This window comes from Telopea speciosissima, chromosome 1, assembly GCF_018873765.1.
Source record: "Telopea speciosissima isolate NSW1024214 ecotype Mountain lineage chromosome 1, Tspe_v1, whole genome shotgun sequence".
Classification (NCBI taxonomy): Eukaryota; Viridiplantae; Streptophyta; class Magnoliopsida; order Proteales; family Proteaceae; genus Telopea; species Telopea speciosissima.
In genome coordinates, this window is record NC_057916.1 from 72,472,335 (window position 1) to 72,494,434 (window position 22,100).

A 22,100-nucleotide genomic window follows, 5' to 3' on the forward strand; every position below is an offset into this window, starting at 1 on the left:
ATCAAAGTATAGAGAGAGAAAATTTAGGTAAGTTAAACCCCTTCTCCATTACATTGCTATTTAAATAAAGCATTACAAGTAGGGCTGCAACAGGGTCGGGTTGGGCTGGGCTTTATAGTACCCTAGCCCAACCCTAAGTCCCCTTAGTTGGGCCCTGACCCGCCCTCAGGGTCGGGCCGGGCCGACCTTGATTGGCCCTGATCATGGGGAGGGGAAAAGAAATGCATGGGCTGGAATGGGCTGGGAAGAACATTATTAATTTTACATAAAATAATAATATAATAAATTATATTATAACACTTATTATCTTCATATATAATATATTATATAAAAAAATATGGGTGAAATTTAAAGTTTATAATGTATAAATTATATCAACATATATTTTATAGTATAACTTAAATCAGGGTCGGGCCGGGCCGGGCCAAGCTTAGCGTGAGGCCTCAATCCTAACCCGACCCGACCCTAACTCAGGGCCAGAAATTTCCAGCCCTGACCCTCCCTCAGGACCAAATATCTCAGCCCAGACCCTGTTTGGGCTCAGGGCGGGTTAGGGCGGGTTCGGGCCGACAGGGCCAAACTTGCACCCCTAATTACAAGTGATTATAATAACTGACATACTTCACAATAAAAATAACTATTTAACCACTACCCTAGAGGTGCAAGTTTGGCCCTGTTGGCCCTGGCCCACCCTGAGCCCGAATAGGGTTTGGATTGAGATATTTGGCCCTGAGGGCGGATCAGGTCATGGTCGGGTCGGGCCAAGGTTGAGGCCTCGGGTTAAGCCTGGTTCGGCCCGTCCCGACCCTGTTTAAAGTTATACTAGAAAATATATATTAATATAATATATATATTATAAACTTTAAACGTGACCCACATTTTGTTATATAATATATTATATATAAAGATAATAATTAATATAATGCATCTGATTATAATGTTATTTTATGTAAAATTGATAATTTACTCCCGGCCTATTCCAACCCATGCATTTCCTTCCCCCCTCCCATGATCAGGGCCAATCAGGGTCAGCCCGGCCCGACCCTGAGGGCGGGTTAGGGTTGCATTTTTCAGGCCCCGATCGGGCCTGGGCCCAACTAAGGGGACAAGGTTGGGCTAGGGTTCTATAAAGCTCTGCCCAACCCAACCCTGTTGCAGCCGTATACTACCCCATGTAACCCACGTAATTTACTACATATATAATAACTTCTCAAGACTTGGTTACAGTTCTTGCTAACTGAACTCACTTAGCCGACTACGAGATTGCATACAAGGTTCATGCAAGCCTATTGTGCACGAGACAGTTGCATTGCAACATCGCTCTAAGCCCTTCCTCCTTTTCCAAAAAAGACAAATACAAACTAACCAAACACAAAAAGAGAGGTTTTGTAGAGGCCAACAAGATATAGATGACCCCTAGTTTTTTTTCCCCTAATAAAAACTTCTAATAATTAGATTCAAGTAATAGCTCTAAGCTGAAATCCCCACACAAGTATTTCAGATTACCTTTCCTACCCCAGTAGCAAGTAGGTAAGATTAGTTCCCTGCTAACATGAACAATACAATAGTTAGGTGACGTGTTTTTCCCAAAAAAAAAAAAAAACACTATCAAATCAAACAAAATATAAGTTTGTTTCCAAGGCCATTTTTTAAATCCTCATCATGAATGTACTGATCAACTTCCAAACAGTCTCTGAAGATGACCACATCCTCTATCCCTTGAGTCTTTGAAAGATGTAATGCCTCGAATATCCCTTTCAGTTCTGCTTTAATGGTGAATTTTTAAAAGCTCACCAACTCACTTTGCATCAGTTGCAAGCTGCTTTCAGTTAGAATCAATAGATGATCCCTAGTTATTCCACCTGAAAGGTGGTCTAGGATCCTCAATTCACCAAATTTCTATTGACCTGCCATATTATCTTCATTTGCTTATTACCAAAATACTAATAGCGAAGTGCAAGAAAAGAAGATTAACATTTCATGTGACCAGAAAAAATTCTTCACCAACTCAGAAGTCGATAATCGGGCTGATATAACTATAAACATCAATAAAGTATATTCAATATGAGGAACATCACACCAAATCATAATAAGGTTTGGCATTCTTAAGTTGAATCCCTTGGTAAATTCTGAATCCTCACATTTCAATAATTATCCTCAACCATTTACAACAGAAGAAACATGTTTCTTTAATTCAAGCAAGGACAAAGCAAGTTAAAGTTCTATTGAAAAGAAGCTGGATAAACACTCCAATACCACCTGCGGAAATATATTACAAAGAAAGAAAAATATCTAAATAAGCACACAAATAAACATTTGTTACGGTATTTCCACTTCAGAGCCACAGGTCAGTCATTCAGCACACTTCATGCCTGATATGTAAACCTGGGACTGGATAACACTCCCCCCAATCCAAAAACCTGGCATAACCATAAGACCAACCTTAGGACACTGATTGCTATCATCAAGCACCCCATTTTTCACCACACTTTCCATGTAAACCTCTGAGAACTCACTCCCACTCTTGACCTGAAAGACCCTAACCTTGGGATCAAAAGCATTTGCTAACCTATGCAAAAGCCATATAGACTTGGCCAGTTTCAAAAAAGCCTGATAGAAGGGTGTCCTTGGATGGCCACCACCCATCACATAGTTCCTCTGATCCAAATTCCCAAAAAAGGAAGCCTCCATCTTTGGATGAACTACCACAAGGTACTTGCTGCAGCAGAATTTCCCAAAAATAGAATCTGGGTTTTGGCTCAAAATGTCCAAGGGATCCATTGGTTTCAAGGCTAGAAACTGATGGAAGAATCCCTCTTTAGTGACTGTAAGATTATCTGATTTGACCAAGAAGCTCTCTTCCTGAAACCCACTGAACATTCTTTGGCATATATGGGACTCAAATGCATACTTCTTGTGAACCCTTTTTGCATAAACAACAGTGGGTTCGATGGAATTGGCTGCTGCGTCAAGATCCCATCCCGTAGCTTTCATCATGTTGATCAATGGTTTAGAAAAATCATGGATATCTCTGTAAGCAACCTCCACAGCCGAGGAGAAGAGATCTGGATTTAAGTCCATGGAGAAGAACCCATTGATATCCCCAGAATCTTGAGATTCTTTGGCAGGCATGCCCCTTAACTTGAGCTTCTTCTCTAGTCTCACCCGTTTCTGATTTGATTCTTCAATCTGCTGTTGCAATTGAAGGATCTCAGAATCTTTAGCTTGAAGCTGCGACTGGAATTTCTTCACCATTACCTCATAGGTCTTCAACAGATTCTGTTGTTCTTGGATTTCAGCAGCTAAACGGGGGTCATGAGGAGAAACGGAAACAGGTTTGGGATTGTTCTCCCTGTATGAGTGCTTGAGTTCAGAGAGGTTCTTGAGTTCTTCAATCACGAGTTTGTCAGCAGCTTGAATCTTGTTTGGGTCATAAGGAGTATGGGCCTCTTGGAGTCGGATATAGGCTAATTTTAAAGAGGAAATGTTCGCAAAAATTTTGGATATCAGGGCGTCCACAGGTTCCTGATTCTGATCCATGGTTTCTTCAAGGGGTTGAGGGTGGACCTTCTGGTTGCTCTCACGAATTGGGGTTTCTTTCGATCCCGTAGGTAGCATAGTTGCTTCCTCCAAAGATGAAGTTGTTTGGGTTTTCTTCAGAGAAAACACCAAAAGAATTTAACCTGCAAAAACCCACAAAATTGTGAAGGCATCTGTCAGATAGGAAAGAGTTTTTTAAATCAAGCAATAAAAAGAAGGATTGTAACTCTTCAATTTTCTGAGTTGGAGCAACTCTCATTGCTTTATGTTTGACAAAGTAGAGACATTGGTTTGGGGGGGGGGGGGGGGAAGCTTAAGTAGTCCTACTGATATCATAAGGAACCTTACAACAACCCAGTTTTTGTGAGGTTCAGAACGTTTTTGAAACAAAACGACTCAATAGCTCCACTCCTCCGTAAGACCTAACCTTACCATGTTCATGAATACAAATTTACAATGCTTTTTGTGGGTGCTGCTAGTGGTTATACACTATTTAAGTTGACGATAAATCATCATAGTGAAGTGAGAACTATTCCAAGCTAGTAGCTGAACGAGTCAGTCAAATGTATAGTCTGGGAGGTACCAAAACAAAACAGTATGGGGCCCCAAGTCATCATACGTATGAAAGTAGAAACATAGAAAGAAAAAAAAAAAGGGGAAGCTAGAGAGAACTAACATAAAATTCTTAAACGCAATTCATGGATACAAGCCCAAGCACCAATAATATTTATTTCTCATTAAATCCATAAATTAGGTGATGATGTGCATGGTTGCATGGCTTCTTGCCAGACTTGTGGTGCAAAATGTCACTTCCAGGGATGAGGTGCACAGTTTCTCAAGCTTGAAAAGATTCCTGAAAGTTCCATGAAGGAACCCAAGTCCTAACCCAACCCCCACCTCCACCTCTGCCTTTCCTCTATTCTCCTTGGAATGTTAGAGCCATCTTATATCAAGAGAGGATTGCCTCGAGGGATCTGGTAATTCTGACACAAATAGGGCATGGTCCGAATTAGCCACATTTCCAATTTCAGAACCAAATTCAATAATGTATCGGCATGCATCCTCTCCATAGTCCATATCTTGGTGTACAGTATGAAAGATTAAGATCAAGCACAGTTGAAATATAGACCCTACATGGTGGCCTGATAAGAGTATAGAAGGGCCTTTTAACCCCTTACAAAATTTTGTCTTTATAGCTGATTGGAGGAAGGATCCATGTAGCCGACCCCATTTAGTTGGGACAAGGCTGAGTCGTTATAAAATTCCATATTTATCAAAAGGGGGGAAACAGGGACAAGACAAAACAGATCTAGAGAATCCTCATGCTCCCAACCTCCAATTTAAATTCAAGAAGAAAATAGGCCCAAGGACCCACATGGCACAAATCTCCAACGTGAATTCAAGTTCAATGAATGTGTCAGTAGCTGGTCATCCTTCGACTTTTAATGAATAACAATATTCCCTTAAAGGGCGAGGAAAGCCAAAAAACAGGCCATAAAACATACAGCTGCAATGAAAACCTGAGAAAGAAGACAAGTACATTACATTAAAATCGGTACGTGCTTCTAAGGAAATGGTACTTATTGTTCCCAATATCTTTCAAGCCTTAAAGCCGTTATTGAACCCCTATCAACATGGATTCTTAAAATACCAGCACAGCATCTTCCTTTACTCTACAATTTCAAGTTCATTGGATAGCTGACAACTCCTCTTACACTCACTTGATCTTTTGAAACAAATTGTCAAATATTACTCAAACATTTTTCACAGTGAAATCCTAAATTGATGATTCATCTCCCACCCCCAAAAAAAACAAAAAAAAACTATAGTTGTTCTTCAACCAACTTCTCCATCTAGTGATATTGTTAGAGAGGGTGTACCTCAGCACCGTGGGATTATACTTCTAGAAAGTGTTTTTGATTCTTTTTCCTATTGTAACTAAATTCAGATTTCAGTTTCCTATCATGGGTTGGTCTTAGGCTAATGGCGCCCAACCCAAAAGTCCGAGCTTTAGGATGGAGAGGCCCTTCCAAAGTCATAGGCCAAACTGCCGCACACTACCCGACCGATGTGGGACTAAACTCCCCATCCATTCCTGGCCATGGAACGCATTCACTGCATATACTCTGTGCGGTAGTTTGGCTTATGACCTTGGAAGGGCCTCTCCACCCAGAAGCTCGGGCTTTTGGGTTGGACGCCATTAAGTGGTATCACAGCAGGTTGATGGTCCCACATCGGTCGGGTAGTGTGCGGTAGTTTGGATTATGACCTTGTGTTGGAATATGTACTCCAGAATACTATGGGGGTATTCTGGTCTTTTTGGGGGTAGTTTTATTCTTCTTATATTATTAAGTTTATGTCGGCTATGTGGGTTTTAGTCCCACATTGCCTAGTTTAGTCTATTTGTAATTCCCCTCTATTATAAATAGAGGGGCTTACCTATCAATGAGACAAGCTATTCTATTCTCTCTTTCTAACCCGCGTTTCTGCCAACATGGTATCAAAGCAACGTGGTATCAGAGCAGGTCTGATCTAGGTTAGAAAGAAAGAAAATCCATTTTTTTCTTCAATCGACTTCTTCCTATTTTCTCACTCTCAATTTCTCCTCCTTCTGGTTTTTAGCCTTTTTTTCTTGTAAGAGGGCAGCACTAATGAGGAAAACCTAAACCAATGATTTAGTTGCTGCCCTCCCACAACCAACCTATCGTTGAAGGTGCAACCAATTTTTTTCTCGATTTGCCGTTGATCGAGGGGCTGGAGTTCAGGACTTGCCCTATTTTTTCTCGGTTTCTCTTTTCTTGTCGTGAGGAAGATCTCTGATTTCTCTTTCAGAGCTATTGTTCTATTGTTGCTGTGGTTTGCTGGAGTCGATTGAAGGTGTTGCTCTCGATTTGATTCTGAAGAACCCATAAATTTGGTTTTGCTGCTATCTATTTGCTGACGAGAGTATCGATTTGCTGCTGGTTTCAATTGGGAACCTTATTGTTGGTTCTCGGCTCTGTCGAAGGTTACCGCTGTTTGTATGGTTATTGATTTCTGGTTGCATGGGATCCTTTTCTTCTTCTCGATCTGCTGCTATTCTGCTTCTTCTACAACCCTCGATTCATCTTCCTTGCTAAATTCTGAGATCAGCATCAACGAAAGCCTTGCTGATTTATTAATCTTGGTCGATTGGCTCTGAAATCTGGGTTGAAGGAAGCCCATCTACTGGCGATTTTAGTCCCTGAACCTTGGCTCCAGATACTTCTCCTTTTGAAAATTTTCGAAGTCTGGTTCAGACTTGGTTCTGTTTTACCACCAGATCTGGTTTCAGGTCCCTTCGGTTCCTCCTCTGCTCTACGTCATTCCAACTGGTTACTTGTGCTTTTGAGAGGCCTTGGGGTATGGTTGTTGCCTTCCAAATTTCAAAACAAAATACTCACAGATGAGAGAGTTCTATTAAGAAGTTTGAAGACCTGTTCCGCCTTGGCTCTGTTGACTAGAGGTAAGGGCCGATAGTTCCTTATCACTAATCTGTTTTCCTGATTATTTAACCCTTATTTCCCTTTATACCCCTCTCTTTCTCCCTTATTCCCTCCTGTCCTCTTTTCCTTTTTTTTATTTCCTAGTTTACCCTTTCCACTAGTACGATACAAACCCATCGCTTTTGTTTGGGAGTTCTGGATAATTACAATTCTGCCATCCCATTATAAATTTCAATTTAATTGCAATTCTGCCATTCCCCAACCAATAAATCTAATTCCCTACATGACCCATTACTTTCTTATTTACCAAGGGCCCCTTGCATAATTCTGGTTATTTACGGAACAGCCATTACTTTTTCATACATTCCCCTAGTTGACTACCCAATTGACCCTTGAAAATTCTGGTTATTACCAGTTTGCCCTTTAGCTTGGATTGTATTTAAAAGTGGATTTTCACCAAATTACAGCCATGCCATCCTTTTTACCAACACCGTTCCCTTTCAATAATTCTAATTCCCTTCATATCCCATACCTTAGGCATATACCCATAACCACTTTGGACGATAATGGTATTCTCTAATTTGCCATTTCTTCCTTTTCCATTACCCTTAACACCTCTTGGAAAATTCTGGAATATTATGTTTTTGCCCTATCTCTTACATCATCTCTGTTATGTCCACGTGTACTACACGTGAGGGGGGGATTATGTACAATACACCTGCAGACATTGCAAAACGCAGAACTTGCAGGAACATTGGTGCAAAAAACATAGAAGATCAGTTTTATCCACTATTGCAGCCATTGGGTATCCTTCGTTATTGGGTTGAGTTTGCCGTAAGGGGGAGATTGAAGTATTGAAGAGTATTGAAGATATTTGGTTGTTGCCTATCTGAGGACTTTCAGTTGGGTTAATACAATATTTTTTCCACTGCTTGATTCAGTTTGTTTTCGTTGTTTGCTGCTCTAGTTATTTCACTTCAAGATTCTAAGTCACTATGACAATCTGAGATTCATCACTGGATAGCTATTGAAGATCGTTGAAAGCTGCCTTTTGGAAGACATTCCAGTCCCGGTTTGCTGATCATGTCTGTCCAAGTTTTGAAGATCTAGTTTTTCAAGTTCTTGAAGGTTTATTTGGGAGATGCATTCATATGTCAAACTGGATTCTGCTGCAACTTAGTTTTTTCCCATTTTGTTCAAGTTGGGCATTAGTACCTTGTATGCGCCAACTTGAGGGGGAGTATTAGCATTATTAGGAGTTCTTTTTTTCTTTAGTTCAAGCTGGATCTTCTTTCTTTACTTATTAGTATAATCCAGCTTGAAGGGGAGTGTTGGAATATGTACTCCAGAATACTGTGGGGGTATTCTGGTCTTTTTGGGGGTAGTTTTATTCTTCTTATATTATTAAGTTTATGTCGGCTATGTGGGTTTTAGTCCCACATCGCCTAGTTTAGTCTATTTGTAATTTCCTCTTTATTATAAATAGAGGGGCTTACCTATCAATGAGACAAGCTATTCTATTCTCTCTTTCTAACCCGCGTCTCTGCCAACACCTTGGAACGGCCAGCTTTTGGGTTGGACACCATTATTGGCTTAGCTAGAGCTAGCTAAGAGTTCCTTTTACATTGTAACACTATTGTTTGCCTTTGATGTATGAGAGTAACATTGTTTGCCTTTGATGTATGAGTCTACTCCCAACTCAGCTCTACAATGGTCATTCCTTGATCTTTCCTAGTCTTGCCACACATCCATCTCAACATCATCATCTCCGCCACACTTAATTTATCTACACGACGCTACTTAACTGCCCTCATAGCCAGTCGTATTGCAGTCCTATAAAATTTTCCCTTTGTTTTAATGGAATACATCGATCACACAGTACGTTGGTCGCATTTATCCACTTCATCCATCCTATTTAATCTTTGGGCAATATCATTCTCTATATCACCTTCTTTATTTACTATAGAGCCTAGATATCTAAAATAATCACTTTGAAGTATCTCCTTATCATCAATATTGATCACCTCCTTAACCATCATAGTGTGGCTAAAGTTGCACACCATATACTCCATCTTTGTTCTACTTATCTTGAGACCTTTTTATTCCAATGCTAATCTGCGTAACTCCAATACAACGTTAATCCTTGCTTTTGTCTCATCACTAACACAATATCATCAGCACAAAAATATACACCAAGGAATCTCATCTTGTATGACTCTAGATCATGCATGATAAGCGCAAACAGATAAGGGTTTGAGGCTAATCCTTGATGTAGCCCAAGCGTAATTGGGAAAATCACTACCTTGACCCCCCCCACCCCACCCCCCCACACACACACAGTTCTTACATTAGTCACCACGCCATCATACATATCTTTAATTATGTCCAAATATTTTACACGGCACCCTTCTCTTCTCTAGTATGTGCCAAATTAGCTCTCTAAGGACCCTATCATAGACTTTTTCTAGGTCAATAAAAACCATATAGAGATCCTTCTTACCCTCTCTATACCTTTCCATGAGTCTCCTAAGTAGGAATATAGCTTCAATCATGGATCTACCTCGCATAAAAGCCAAACTGGTTCTCTGAAATAGTAGTTTCCTATCTCAGGTGGGTATCAATAACCCTCTCTCATAACTTCATCCTATAAATTATTAGTTTTATGCCTCTATAGTTATTGCAGCTCTGAATTCACCTTTATTTTTATAAATCGGGACCACAATGAGTCTCCTACATTCATCTAACATTTTCTTTGTTCTCAAAATCTTGTTAAACTACGTGATTAGCCAAACTAAACCATAGATCCCTACGCTTTTCCATACTTCTATTGGGACTCAGTCTAGGCCTGGTGTCTTACCTACTTTCGTCTTTCTTAAAGCTTCTTTGACTTCAGACAACTTAATTTTGCATATATATCTACGATGTGTCATGATGAGTAATACAACCCTCTAGAGCATTACTGGAAAAGTCTTCATTTAGGATGTGACAAAACCAAGGATCTGTAACCAGTACCTACAAGTAGGGAAGAGCGAAGAGAAAAGGATGGAGAAGAGAAGCTGCCAAGGAGAGAGGCAATAAACAGATTGTAGTCTCCCCCCCCCCCCCACCGTATGTATTAATATAACCAAAATAGTTCAATCATAGCTAGAATAGGAAAGACAATCCTAGTCTAACAACTAGGAAACAATCCAAATAAGGAAAGACAAGGAAAGAAACTACTGAAACAACAGGGCAACTACTTAGTCCATAATGAGGACACTCCCCCTATCTTGGTACACCACTTAACACTCCCCCTCAAGCTGGAGTATATCTATATATCAAAAGAAGGCTCCAGCTTGGACCAACAAGAATAGATATTAAAAGCCGCGTCAGTCTTGAGCATAAACAGTTGTGGTAGATGCAAGTGAGCATATAAGGAAAACTTCATTTAGGTAGCAGTACCAACTCAAGCACATCAATCATCAGCATCTTTAGTAGATACTAATCTTCGTGTCGAATAAATCCAATCAACAACGAGCAAAATAGACAATAGTGAACACCAATCGCAACCACAATACCATAGCAACAACAGTTATATCAAAGGCACTTCTCAAAGAAGACAGGTGGTAAGTAGTAATCTTCCTAACGAAAGACAAAAGTGCAGCATGCAACAGCTACATAAGCAGTAGGTATTAGGTAGTAATCTTCCCAAAGAAAGATAAAGTGCAGCATTCAACAGCTACATCAAAAACCCTTCCCAATGAAGACAAGTAGTAACCTGCTTAAACAAAGACAGATAAAAGTGCAGCTCTAATAGCTACACATAAGTCCTTCTCAAGGAAGGCTCCAATCAACATGGTAACAATGATGTGATTAATAAAGATTATATAATTAAATGTCTGATTAGTAAAGATCAGATCCAGTGAAAAATTGGCAGTATAGGTTATTGCAAACCAAGAGCATCAGGTTGTTGGGGACCAAACAACATCAGGTTGTTGTAGACCAAATAACTATGCATTGTTGCTAAAAAATAGGCAGTATAGGTTACTGCGAACCAAGTAGCAACATCAGGTTGCTATCAGGTTGCTAGGGATCAGACAGCATCAAGTTGTTGTAGACCAAATAACAATGCATTATTGTTGAAAACCATCTTCACAGATAAAAAATGTTGTTGACAACACGAACAAATAAATAATAATAACCTCCAACCGACCAACTGATGAGTTGAGCAGATAAGAACCTCATATCTCCCCCTCACGTGTAGCATTAAATGAAGATAAATAATGCAAGGGATGCAATAAAAAATATCCCACCATTATATGGCATCAATAATTAACATCGTCAAGGATGAACATCACAAGAAATCCCATAATCAAGAGCAGCTGCAAATAATCTCCAATAAAATAATTTTCAATCTCCTCCTCACAGTAGCAAATACCAAATAGAACAAATTAGACAAATCCAAACAAATAATAACAACCATCACTCCACGCAAATACCAATCTTCAAAAATTTTCAACCCAAACTAATGTGATCACAATTTTCAAAGGACGGCAATTTGGTAGTTTAGTAGGGGAATGGACAAGAGAGGCAATAGTATTTATTGATCAAGGGCAGATTAGGCAATAGCACTAAATATGGATATTTGATTGGATTAGACATAAAGGCAGGGGCATATATGGAAACCAGGAAATAAAATAAAGCAGAAAATTGTGGGAATACCATCGTCTTCAACCACAATTCTCAGCAGTAAGAGGTTGAGAGGGGATGCAGTAAAAAGATTACTCCATCATCTCCTTCCTCGAGACGCAACCAGGGGGTGCAAACAGTGGCAGTCGAGAAAGGAATTGTCGAGGCAGAAACCAGGGAAGTAGACAGTGGCAAATCGCGAGGAAGAAGCAGAGAATAGCAGCAATCAACACCATGAAATTCCAAGGAAAAGCCAGCAGTAACCAATATCTCCTTGATAGCAGCAACGATAGCCAGCGGTAACCAGTATTTCCTTGATACAGCCAGCCGCCTTCAACAGAGGAAGAAAGGCCATAGCAGAAAATTCGATATCGTCTTGGGTTTCGACAGCAAGCAAATTGATTTCAAGTCTTCAACCCACGAGCAATAAATCAGCAAATAAACTAGTAGAGGAATCAATTCAGGTATTGACGAATTGATATAACAATATCAACAATAATCGATAGCAAAGAAGGGCTCCCAGTCTCCTTTGATAACTGCATCAACAGAGCACCAACCCAATAGCAGTCGAACCCAACTTCAGCAGTAGCAGCAGGTTATGGAAATTTTTTCTTTTTTCGCGGCAACAGAAATGATAATAAATCAGTAGAGGTTTAGCAGCAAGATTCAGCAATCGATGCACACTCAACTTCAGGTATGATCTTCAGACGTTACTTCAGTTTTCATCAAAACCAGTATACGAAACCCTAGTTCTCCTTCTATGAACTAGGTTTCCTTCCTCAAACCAGAGACCTAAAACGACTCTCCAAACGGCTATAATCCAGGAGATAATCAAGTACTAGTTACAGCTCTAATACCACGTGACAAAACCAAGCATCTGTAACCAATACCTGCAAGTAGGGAAGAGAGAAGAGAAGAGGAGATTGCCCAAGGAAAAAGACAACCGACAGACTGCAGTCTCCCCCCAACATATGTATTAATAGAACCAAAATAGTTCAATCATAGCTGAAATAAGAAAGACAATCCTTGTCTAATTACAACTAGGAAACAACCCAAATAAGGAAAGACAAGGAAAGAAACTACTGAAACAAAAGGGCAACTACTTAGTCCACAATAGGGGCACTCCCCCTATCATGGTACACAACTTAACATAGGAGACTGTAGAAATACTCATTCCATCACTTCATAATGTCTTAATCCCTTATTAGTACTTACCATCTTCACTTTTAATACATCTAATATAGTCGGCATCTCTAGTCATCCTTTCTCTTGCTCTAGCTATCTTATAGATAGCTTTTTCCCCTTTTTATGTGTTCAGATAGTTATAAAGATCATCATATTTCCTCACCCTTACTTTCCCCCCACAATCTTCTTAGCTTCATTTCTGGCAGATTTACACCTTTTCAGATCATCTCCCTCTTTAGTCCTTTGCCATGCCTTAAAACTAGCTTCTTAGTCTTAATGGTTGCTTGGACCTCATCATCCCACCACCAAGTCTCCCTAGGGCCATGACGTTTACCTTTTGATTCCTCTAGTACCTCCTTAGTAACCTTCATAATACAAGCCGTCATCTCGTTCCACATCGAATTAACGTCGCCTTCAAGGTCCCACTTGCCTTGTTTGACCACTTTATCCGTAAATGAATTCAAGGAATCTCCTTTTAAGCTCCACTACTTTATCTTAGGGCAAATAAGATCTCCTATCTTACGATTCTGTGTAGCGAGGCACATATCCCAGACCACCAATCTATGTTGAGTGGTTAGACTCTCCCCAGGTATAACCTTACATTACAATCCTTACAAAACAATTTGTCGGACCTTCTTGTTAAGAAGAAATCTATTTGACTGGCATGATGTCCACTTTTGTAGGTAACCAAATGCTCCTGTCTTTTCAAAAAAGGGGTTCACAACGACCGCAAATTCTAAAACTGAGATCCCCTCCTCATTCCTCTCTCCAACTCCATTGCCTCCATAAACGCCTTCATAGCCTCTACAATCTCTCCCAACATGTCCATTCAAATCACCCCCTATAATAATCTTTTCTCTTTAACTAAAACCTTGTACTAATCCATCCATGTGTTCCCAAAATTTTAACTTACTACTTTCATATAATCCTACTTGGGGTGCGTAAGTGCTGATTATATTGACAACCTCTTTCTCCAATACCAGCTTGAGGGATATAATCCTATCTCCAAATCTTTTAACATCCACCACAACATTCTTAAGGTCTGTATCAACTACAATGCCTACTCTACTTCTATTACTTTGGTCTCCTGTACACCAAATTTTAAAGTCGTCCAACACCTTAGCTTTTTTACCCTTTCATGAGTTCCATCTAGTCTCCTGAATACAGGCAATATTACTCTTTCTTCTCCTCATAACATCTATCAGCTCCATACTCTTACCAGTTAAGGATCCAATGATCCAAAAAGCTAATCTAATCCTACGCTTATGGGCTAGTTTCTTTGCTCACACTTGTCCACTGAACGAGAACCCTTGCTTACTCGTCACCGCATCCGGGCGTCGATGCAGCACATCACGTATAGGTGACACCCTTGTAGACAGTCGATAGGACATGAAACTTACATAAAAATGTATTCAAAAAATAAGATCCATGCAAAAGAGATTGGATGAATATAATACAGTGTCGGCTGCCTACCAGCACAAATAAATGAATAAATGAATAAATAAATACATATATATATATATATATATATGTATATGTGTGTGTGTGTGTGTGCGTGTCTGTGTATATGAGGGTATGCAATAGAATTTAAAAGAGGGGGGGGGGGGAACCCTAATGCATCAAAGTGAAATAACAAATAAAATGTCACATCAAAGACATAACACTACTTGAAGAGAGAGAGACAAGCAAACGATACCAAAACACATAACGTAGAGATGTATAAATAGAAAAGCGTCGAACTTCATGCACAAAACAACAATGGCAAACAAACAGTTCAGGAATGTAAATGAGGCAATAGTAACGAAATAGTGATGTAGATCACAGGTCCACGTGTAGCTGCAGGAACAAGCCCCAAAACCAGCCCAGTGTAGTTGTGGGATTCAACTGCTCTGAGAGGCAATCTGGTCTGATGATGTGGCAGGTTTTTGTTGGTTCGATGGAGCATCTTTATCAAACTCGTGGACGAGTTTTTTTCAAGCAGGGGAGAATTGATGCAGATCAGTCACCTAAAGGGCTTATTTTATTGAAGATAAGCTTTGGATTGGGTTATGTAGGTGTTGGGCTTATGAACTCATGGGTTTACTTTGTAATTGGCCAATTCAATGAGCCTAAAATATGGGTAGAAAGTAGCAAAATGGGATTTACTTCATTAGTTTAGGTAGAGTCCTGTTTTGAGTCAGTTTGTTTCATTATTTTAGTATCCTAGTCAGTTTATGTTACCTTATTAGTTAAGGATAGGTTAGGCCTTTCCTTTTTAGTGTTTGAGTATGCTTTTTGAGTCTTCTATGTAAGTTTATAAGGGGCTACAGTCTTGTACACGAATTTGATTAATGAGATTGAGAAAGAAAAAAAAATAGCCTTGTGCTTTGCTCTGTGACAGAGTATGGTAAGATGCCATTGGTGAGAGGCCGTGAGTAAGAAACCCGGGAGAGAGAGAGAGAGAGAGACAACTCGATCCAATCCTATCCTTCTTTTCTATTTTCTATTTTCTTCTTTGTTTCTATTTCAATCAATTTCATTGTGTGATCTGCTGCAAGTACTTCAATTGTTGCCTAGTATTTTGAAGATCAAATCATCATTAAACTTTATTCAAGAAGATCCTACTTGGGGCTAGGTCCTTCGTGATACAACCTTTCATTAAATAGGCCACAGATAAAGAAACAAACTAGATACAAGCAACGGAAATAGAAAGGAAGGATAAAAAGAGTACAGTACAAAGCACGATTAGAAATGGTTACCGGGAGGTCTCCACCAAATTGCCAAAAGATCTTACCACAGTAAAGACCAAGGTAACCAACGGCTCTTTGCCGAGGAAGAGCAGCGAAATATAACGTAGCCAACTGACCAGCCTGGGAGGCATGGTAGATCTTGGATAAAGCCAAGGAGCTTCATGGGACAGCTCCACCGAGGATCAAGGCTGCTCTCAGGCAACCTCAGAAGACGTTCACCAATATCAGAGATGGGTCAAGTGCGCAATACAGATTCGGAGTTGGGGCAGTGAATGAGAGAGGTGTTGAGATCTGGGGATGGGGGAGGGAGAGTCGGGGTTAGGAGAGAGATACCTGGAAAGTCGGAGAGGGGGTGTGTGGGACTGAGGAAGAATCTTAAATGGGTGAGTAGAGTAATAAGGGAGAGATAGTCAGGGACGGTGAGGGAGAGTCAGGGACGGGAACTTGTGTGGCGCAGTGAGAGTGAATGGAGGATGGGGAGGTGAATGAGAGAGATTCAAGGGTGAGGGAAGTGTGCAATAGGGAATTAGGGATGGGGGAGAGATAGCCGGGAATGGGTGAGGGGGTGAATGGGGCTGAGAGAGAATCGGGGATGGGGGAGGTGAATGATAGAAAATCGTGGATGGGGGATGAAGACCGCAAGAGAGAAAATTGGGGATGGGGTGTGTGGGACTATTGAGATAATCGGGGTCGGGGAGATGAGTGAGAGAAAAGTCGGGGTGGAGGAAGTGTGCAAGAGAGACTTGCAGATAGGGTAGAGATAGTCGGGGTGGGGAGCTTGCCTACCTGATCTGGAAACTTTCCACCAAGGGGCTTCATGGTACAGCTCAACTGAGGATCCAGGCTTCCCAGAACCACAGATCCAAAGTCTAGGTGCCAAGAAGGAGACGATGTGATGGGGGAGAGATATTTGGGTATAGGGGAGAGCCGTTGCAACGATGGATAGCCGCGGGTAGGGGAGAGCCATTGCAGCAATGGATAGTCAGGGGTGGGGGAGCAATTGTAGCCCTAGAAGAGTCCAAATATAAACAACCTTCCTTCTCTAATATTTCATCCTACTATAATGTCTTGTATCATGTTTTATCCAATTTCAAACCCACAACAAACTATCTCCAAGAAGAGCATCTAAGCATTAAAAATAAGAACAAGCTATATTAACTGGAATACATGAATCAAGTGTCATATTCACTAGGAGAAGCTCAAAGTTGGCTTCATAGAAACACTTGACAGGGGCTAGTAACGCAAAATCGATCTCGAACAGGGGAAAGAACCAGTAGGAGATTAATTGCCACATGATAGATGATATAGAGACGAACAAATCCATAATAGAAATCTTTCTTTTTTTATTCTCTTTTTTACATATGAAAGAAAAAAATAAGAAGGATATGACTTGGGTATCCCACCTAAGCCTCGATCAGCATTTCACCAACCATGCAAAGCCTCTCACCTTGCAACTACATCTCACAAGGAAAACAGCATAAATCCATCATCTTTTCTCTTGTCTAAAATCGTTGGCTAGACTACGGCCCCTCTCTTTTTATTTATAATCTCAATGAAAAATAGAATAGGATACCCCTATTATGGTAGGAGGTTCCCTCACAATAACAGTAACTCTCCTTAGCTAAGGAAGAGTCATCAAAATAGAAAATAACTAGTAACTGTAAAAATAATAACTAAAATACTTAATTGCTAAGCTACCTAGTAGCTAGGATTTACAATAAAAGAAACTACTAAATAAGAGCCCATGGTTGCCTAAAAGGCTGGTGGAATATCCAACAGAATATTCTCCATGCAATTTTCTTGCAATCTTCTAGATGATCTTCAAATCAAATCTTCTAGGAGATCTTAAAACCAGATCTACAGGTTTTGTACCAGATTTGAAAACCTTCTTTCTCTTCACTATGATCTGCATCAGTTCTCGCGGTCTTGGAAAAACTTATCCTCGAGTTTTGAAAAGTCGAGGAATCAGATCCACGCGATCAACCTTCAGCCGGAAGTGGAACTCAACAACCATCAACTTTGTCTACCGTGACACCGTCCCTCTATGGCTTTGATACCAAATTGATGCAAAATCGATCTCGAACCAAGGAAAGAACCAATGGGAGGTCAAATGCAACAAGATTGATGACATAGAGACAAACAAATCAATAAAAGAATTCTTTTCATTTTTTATATATTAAAGCAAAAATAAGGAGGATCTGACTTGGGCAACCCACCAAAGCTTCGATCAGCATCTCGCTGACCATGCAAAGCCTCTCACCTTGTAATTGCATCTCACAAGGAAAAACAGGATAAAGCCGTCATTTTTTCTTTTGTCTAAAATCATTAGCTACAGTCAGCCCCTCTAATTATTTGTAATCTCAATAAAAAACAAAATAAGAAACCTCTATTATGATAGGAGGTTTCCTTATAATCAATGATCAAGGACTCGATGCCGACACTGGTTTCGACCAGCCAGAAATCAAGATTTTCTAGGTTTCGACCATATCTCGGTCGAAACCTGGTACTTTCTCCTGGCCAACTCGAAACCTTGGTTTGAGGCGTAGAAGGTTTTCTTGCCCTGATTCTTGTTGTGCTGCCTATTTTTGACATTTTGAACCCAATCCATGCATTAGTTTCACATAGAAAACACTCAAAACAATACTTGTGGTTTTGGCTCATGTTTGATAGTGTATGTTGTTCTTGGACATGGTATCGAATAAGGTTTGACTGGAACATAACTCTTTCAATATAAATCAGATTTAAGCAATCTTGGATTTGTTAGAAAGTTTTGTTGGAAAACTTTCCAATAAATCTAAGATTGCTTAAATCTAATTTATACTGAAAGAGTTATGTTTCGGTCAAACCTTATTTGGTATGCGCAAATGTTGTCAAAATCACTTTGAATGAAAATATTTTTTTAGATATCAAAATAAATGAATATTTTACCACTCTTTTGGTTTTTAGCAATGTTTTACCATATTAAGATTTATACAATTTTCATATTTGAGAAAAACCTCAACAGTATAGAAAGTTGAAAATTTCACCTATTGCCGAAAATCCAGTTTTTGTTCTTGAACTAAGGGGGTTGACTTTTTATCCTTTTAGAATTTGATCTTTTACTATTTTTATTGGATTCAAATAGGGGTATTTGTTAATTTATGAATAACATCTTAAGTAAATGAAATAATCATTTACTTAAATGATATTTGGCATAAATAAGTTCCTGTTCTGGTTTCAAGCCATGTGTCCTAAGGTTTCAATGGGGATAAGTGAATTTATCTAAGTGTTCAAGTCAAAACTAGCGAAATCACTAAAATATGGGCGAAACAATGTCAAAACCATGTGAAACCCATTGAAAACCTGGTCGAATATAAATTTGACCCTTATCTCGTCTCAGTAGGCTGCGAAACTGAGACAACTCAGTCGAAACCTGAAGTTTCGACCAAGTTTTTCTCCCATGCTTACAATACTAGTAACTCTCCAAGCTAAGGAAGAGTTAGCAAAATAGAAAGTAACTAGCAACTGTACAAATAGTAACTAAAGTACTTATTTGCTAAGCTACCTAGTAGCTAGAATTTACAATAAAAGAAACTACTACATAAGAGTCCATGGGTTGCCTAAGAGGCTGCTGGAATATCCAGCTGAATATTCTCCACGCAATCTTCTTGTAATCTTCAAATCAAATCTTTTAGGAGATCTTAAAACCAGATCTGCAGGTTTTGTACCAGAATCGCAAACCTTTCTCTTCACTATGATTTGCATCAGCTAGGGGTTGTTTTACCTTAAAATAAAGGATGGCAAAAAAAAATCATCTAAAGCAAACCAAATGAACATCAAATCTTGCAGGGGAAAATGATCAGAAAGAGCATCAAGATCTTTGAAGCCAACCCCTTCCCCCCCCCCCCCTCCCCAAAAAAAAAAAAGGGTGACAGAAAAAGTGAATAGTCAATTTTGCAATGTGTTAAGTTGTGTATTAGGAGATAAATCTCAAGGCACTTGAAAACAAATTCAATAACAATTTGATTATCAATAGAGATAGGATGCATCTGGTCCTTTGGCCCTCCATTCAGAAAGTCTTTGGTTCTTTCTACCTCATTGAGCTTCACGTAAAGTTATATCCATCGCCCATAATACCAGATGTTTCAGTAAATCTCTAACAATTGAAGAAAGTATTACATGGCAGAAGAATGCAATAAATGAACTGCATGAAGAGAGACTGAAGCCAACGTGGCATTGGAAGAAACATGTGAGGAAATGATTGAATCCAAAATGAAACTGTTCGAGTTCTAACATGGACGTGACGTATTGAGATGAAGCCTGGATAAAGCAGCCAATGGCCACACAAACATGGTAAGGAAAGAATTGTTACAAGGGGCATGAATAGAAAATGTAATAACTGGTCAAATAAGTAATATTTTGCAAACATTAGTGAATCATTTAAGCAATCATGCGAGTAAATCAAAAGAATAGTGCATATGGAAAAGGTTGCAAAACATAAGTAACATGAAATAAAGGACCTTTCATCGATCTAAAAACAACATCATTTCAAAAAATAGAAGTATTCAAATCAATTGAACTCCCTGCAAACACTCGTCAAAATACTGATATTGAAAAAGAATCACTAACCTATAACGCTCGCATGCCAGCAATGGTAAATGTCCAGCAAACATAATACCCTAGAACCCCAAAGAAAAGAAACGAAATTAAGAATTTAGTTGTTACAAACCATATCTCGGATGTCATAAATAGAAAAAATAATAGAAATACATAAAACAAGTGCATGACAAAGTACCCAATTCATATCCCCAAGAAACTTTTTTTTTTCTTCTGGGTGAATAGAAAAGAGTAAACTTAACTGAAGTTCTTCCTTATTTAAGATTTCAAAGCATGTACACAGTAAGAATTAATCCTTTCAGGAAAACAAAAATCTTTGTCTAACTGCGTGAAAAATTCAATCTTTGAGTCGGCAATGAAATCCACTCTACCAATCGCTACTGTCTCTCTGGAAACACTAATAAAGCAATTTTTCGACGTTCTGACCCATTATATACAATGTTCAAAACAACATCAGATACTTAGTGACGCCACAAGCACTCGAGTGGAGCGTATCACATATAGACAATGTAAGAGAACTAGTTTTCTGCCGGATTTATGACTACCAAAAAACTACCCCAAAATGATCTTATCTTTTGAAATCGTTATAATTAATTAACTTCAGAAGAGGTTAAGCAGAAATAATCAGATTTCCCTTCTGCAACTTTTGGAATAAATTCGAGACTAGCGTAAAATCCAGACTGCATTCTGAATATCCTGACCAGATGCGTAGCTCGATACCCCAAACTATAAACTAAAAAGACATAAGAAAATAAGAGGAATTGCTTACCAGAAAACTAGGGTTTCGCTTCAAGAGTCTGATACGTTCCTCCTTTCTTATTCTTCGTTTCACTGTTTCAGTCTTTGAATATCCCGCTGGATTTGTATGCTCTGCTCATTTCACAGGCGAGACTTGAGAAGACCGAATCCAATCTCTAGTCAATGAATCCGAAATTTCCGATCTATAAATAGTGTGGGGACTAGGGGTTGGGCTTCTTTCGATGTTCCGACACACTTTTTTTTTGGTGAAAATGTTCCGACACACATGTGCAAGTGTGTGAGACTATGATATGCTCTTTATTTATTTATGGATTAATATTAATAATTGGATTTAGCCATTTAGGTCATACTTAGGTTGTCTTAAAGGTGTCTTAACTCTTGAGTATAGTCTACGACAGTGGGGCCAGCAAAGTAGAAATATTCTAGTCAACGGGGAAGAAGCAATTGGTATGTTTAGAAATGCAAAAGGCGGGATTTGTGTGTGACTCGTGTCCCATACGTTACTTTGAATGAGATCCCATTATTTTGTTTTGGGTGGAAATGGGTCCTATTGATCTGGTGGGGTCTGAATCGTATGACATTAGCTCTTGCTGCTAGGATATCACGGCCTCTCCGAGGAAAAAGGAAACAACTAAAGAGTCAAGATGTTATGCACCCCCACTTTGTTGATCTGTCATGTAGACCCCATGATTTTTAAAACTTTATTTACAGACTCCTGGGACTAAGAGTGACAGGCTAAGTGATGATGTTAGTCCGCCATAAATCAATAAATGATCAAAATACCCTTATCTCTAAAATCGTGTTTGAGTAGCCATCCTCTTCCTTCCTCTTCTTCATCCTCTGCTATGGTAGCCATTGCCGAAATCTCACTCTTTAATCGAAGGTAGCCTAAAGTTTTACTGGTTCTCTCCTTCTTCAGTTTTCTTCCATAAACCAAACCCTAGAAAGCTAGAAGCCCATTTGGTTCTTGTAGCAGAATTCGTCACCACAACGCAAAAATCGTTAACTATAAAGCTTTAGGAACCCTAATTCGAAGTCCAAGCAAATTCATTTCATTTGGATTGTTGTATTGAAACCTTGTAAACTCCCTAGATTCATTCGTTCGATACCTAAACTATGCCTAGAGGATATAATTTTCTATAGATTAAATTTTGCAGAT

The 22,100-nt window shown here is 39.3% G+C and overlaps 1 protein-coding gene across 1 annotated transcript; it reads right to left on the reverse strand.

Annotated features, from left to right (window-relative positions):
- Positions 1–2,196: 2,196 nt before the first annotated feature.
- Positions 2,197–21,092, reverse strand: LOC122672747 (protein GRAVITROPIC IN THE LIGHT 1-like). The gene is made up of 3 exons (XM_043870227.1): positions 20,952–21,092; positions 20,195–20,244; positions 2,197–3,683 (listed from the first exon to the last, which is right to left on the reverse strand). The coding sequence occupies exon 3, from the start codon at positions 3,616–3,618 to the stop codon at positions 2,353–2,355; it is 1,266 nt and encodes a 421-aa protein (XP_043726162.1). The 5' UTR covers positions 3,619–3,683; positions 20,195–20,244; positions 20,952–21,092; the 3' UTR covers positions 2,197–2,352.
- Positions 21,093–22,100: the final 1,008 nt, after the last annotated feature.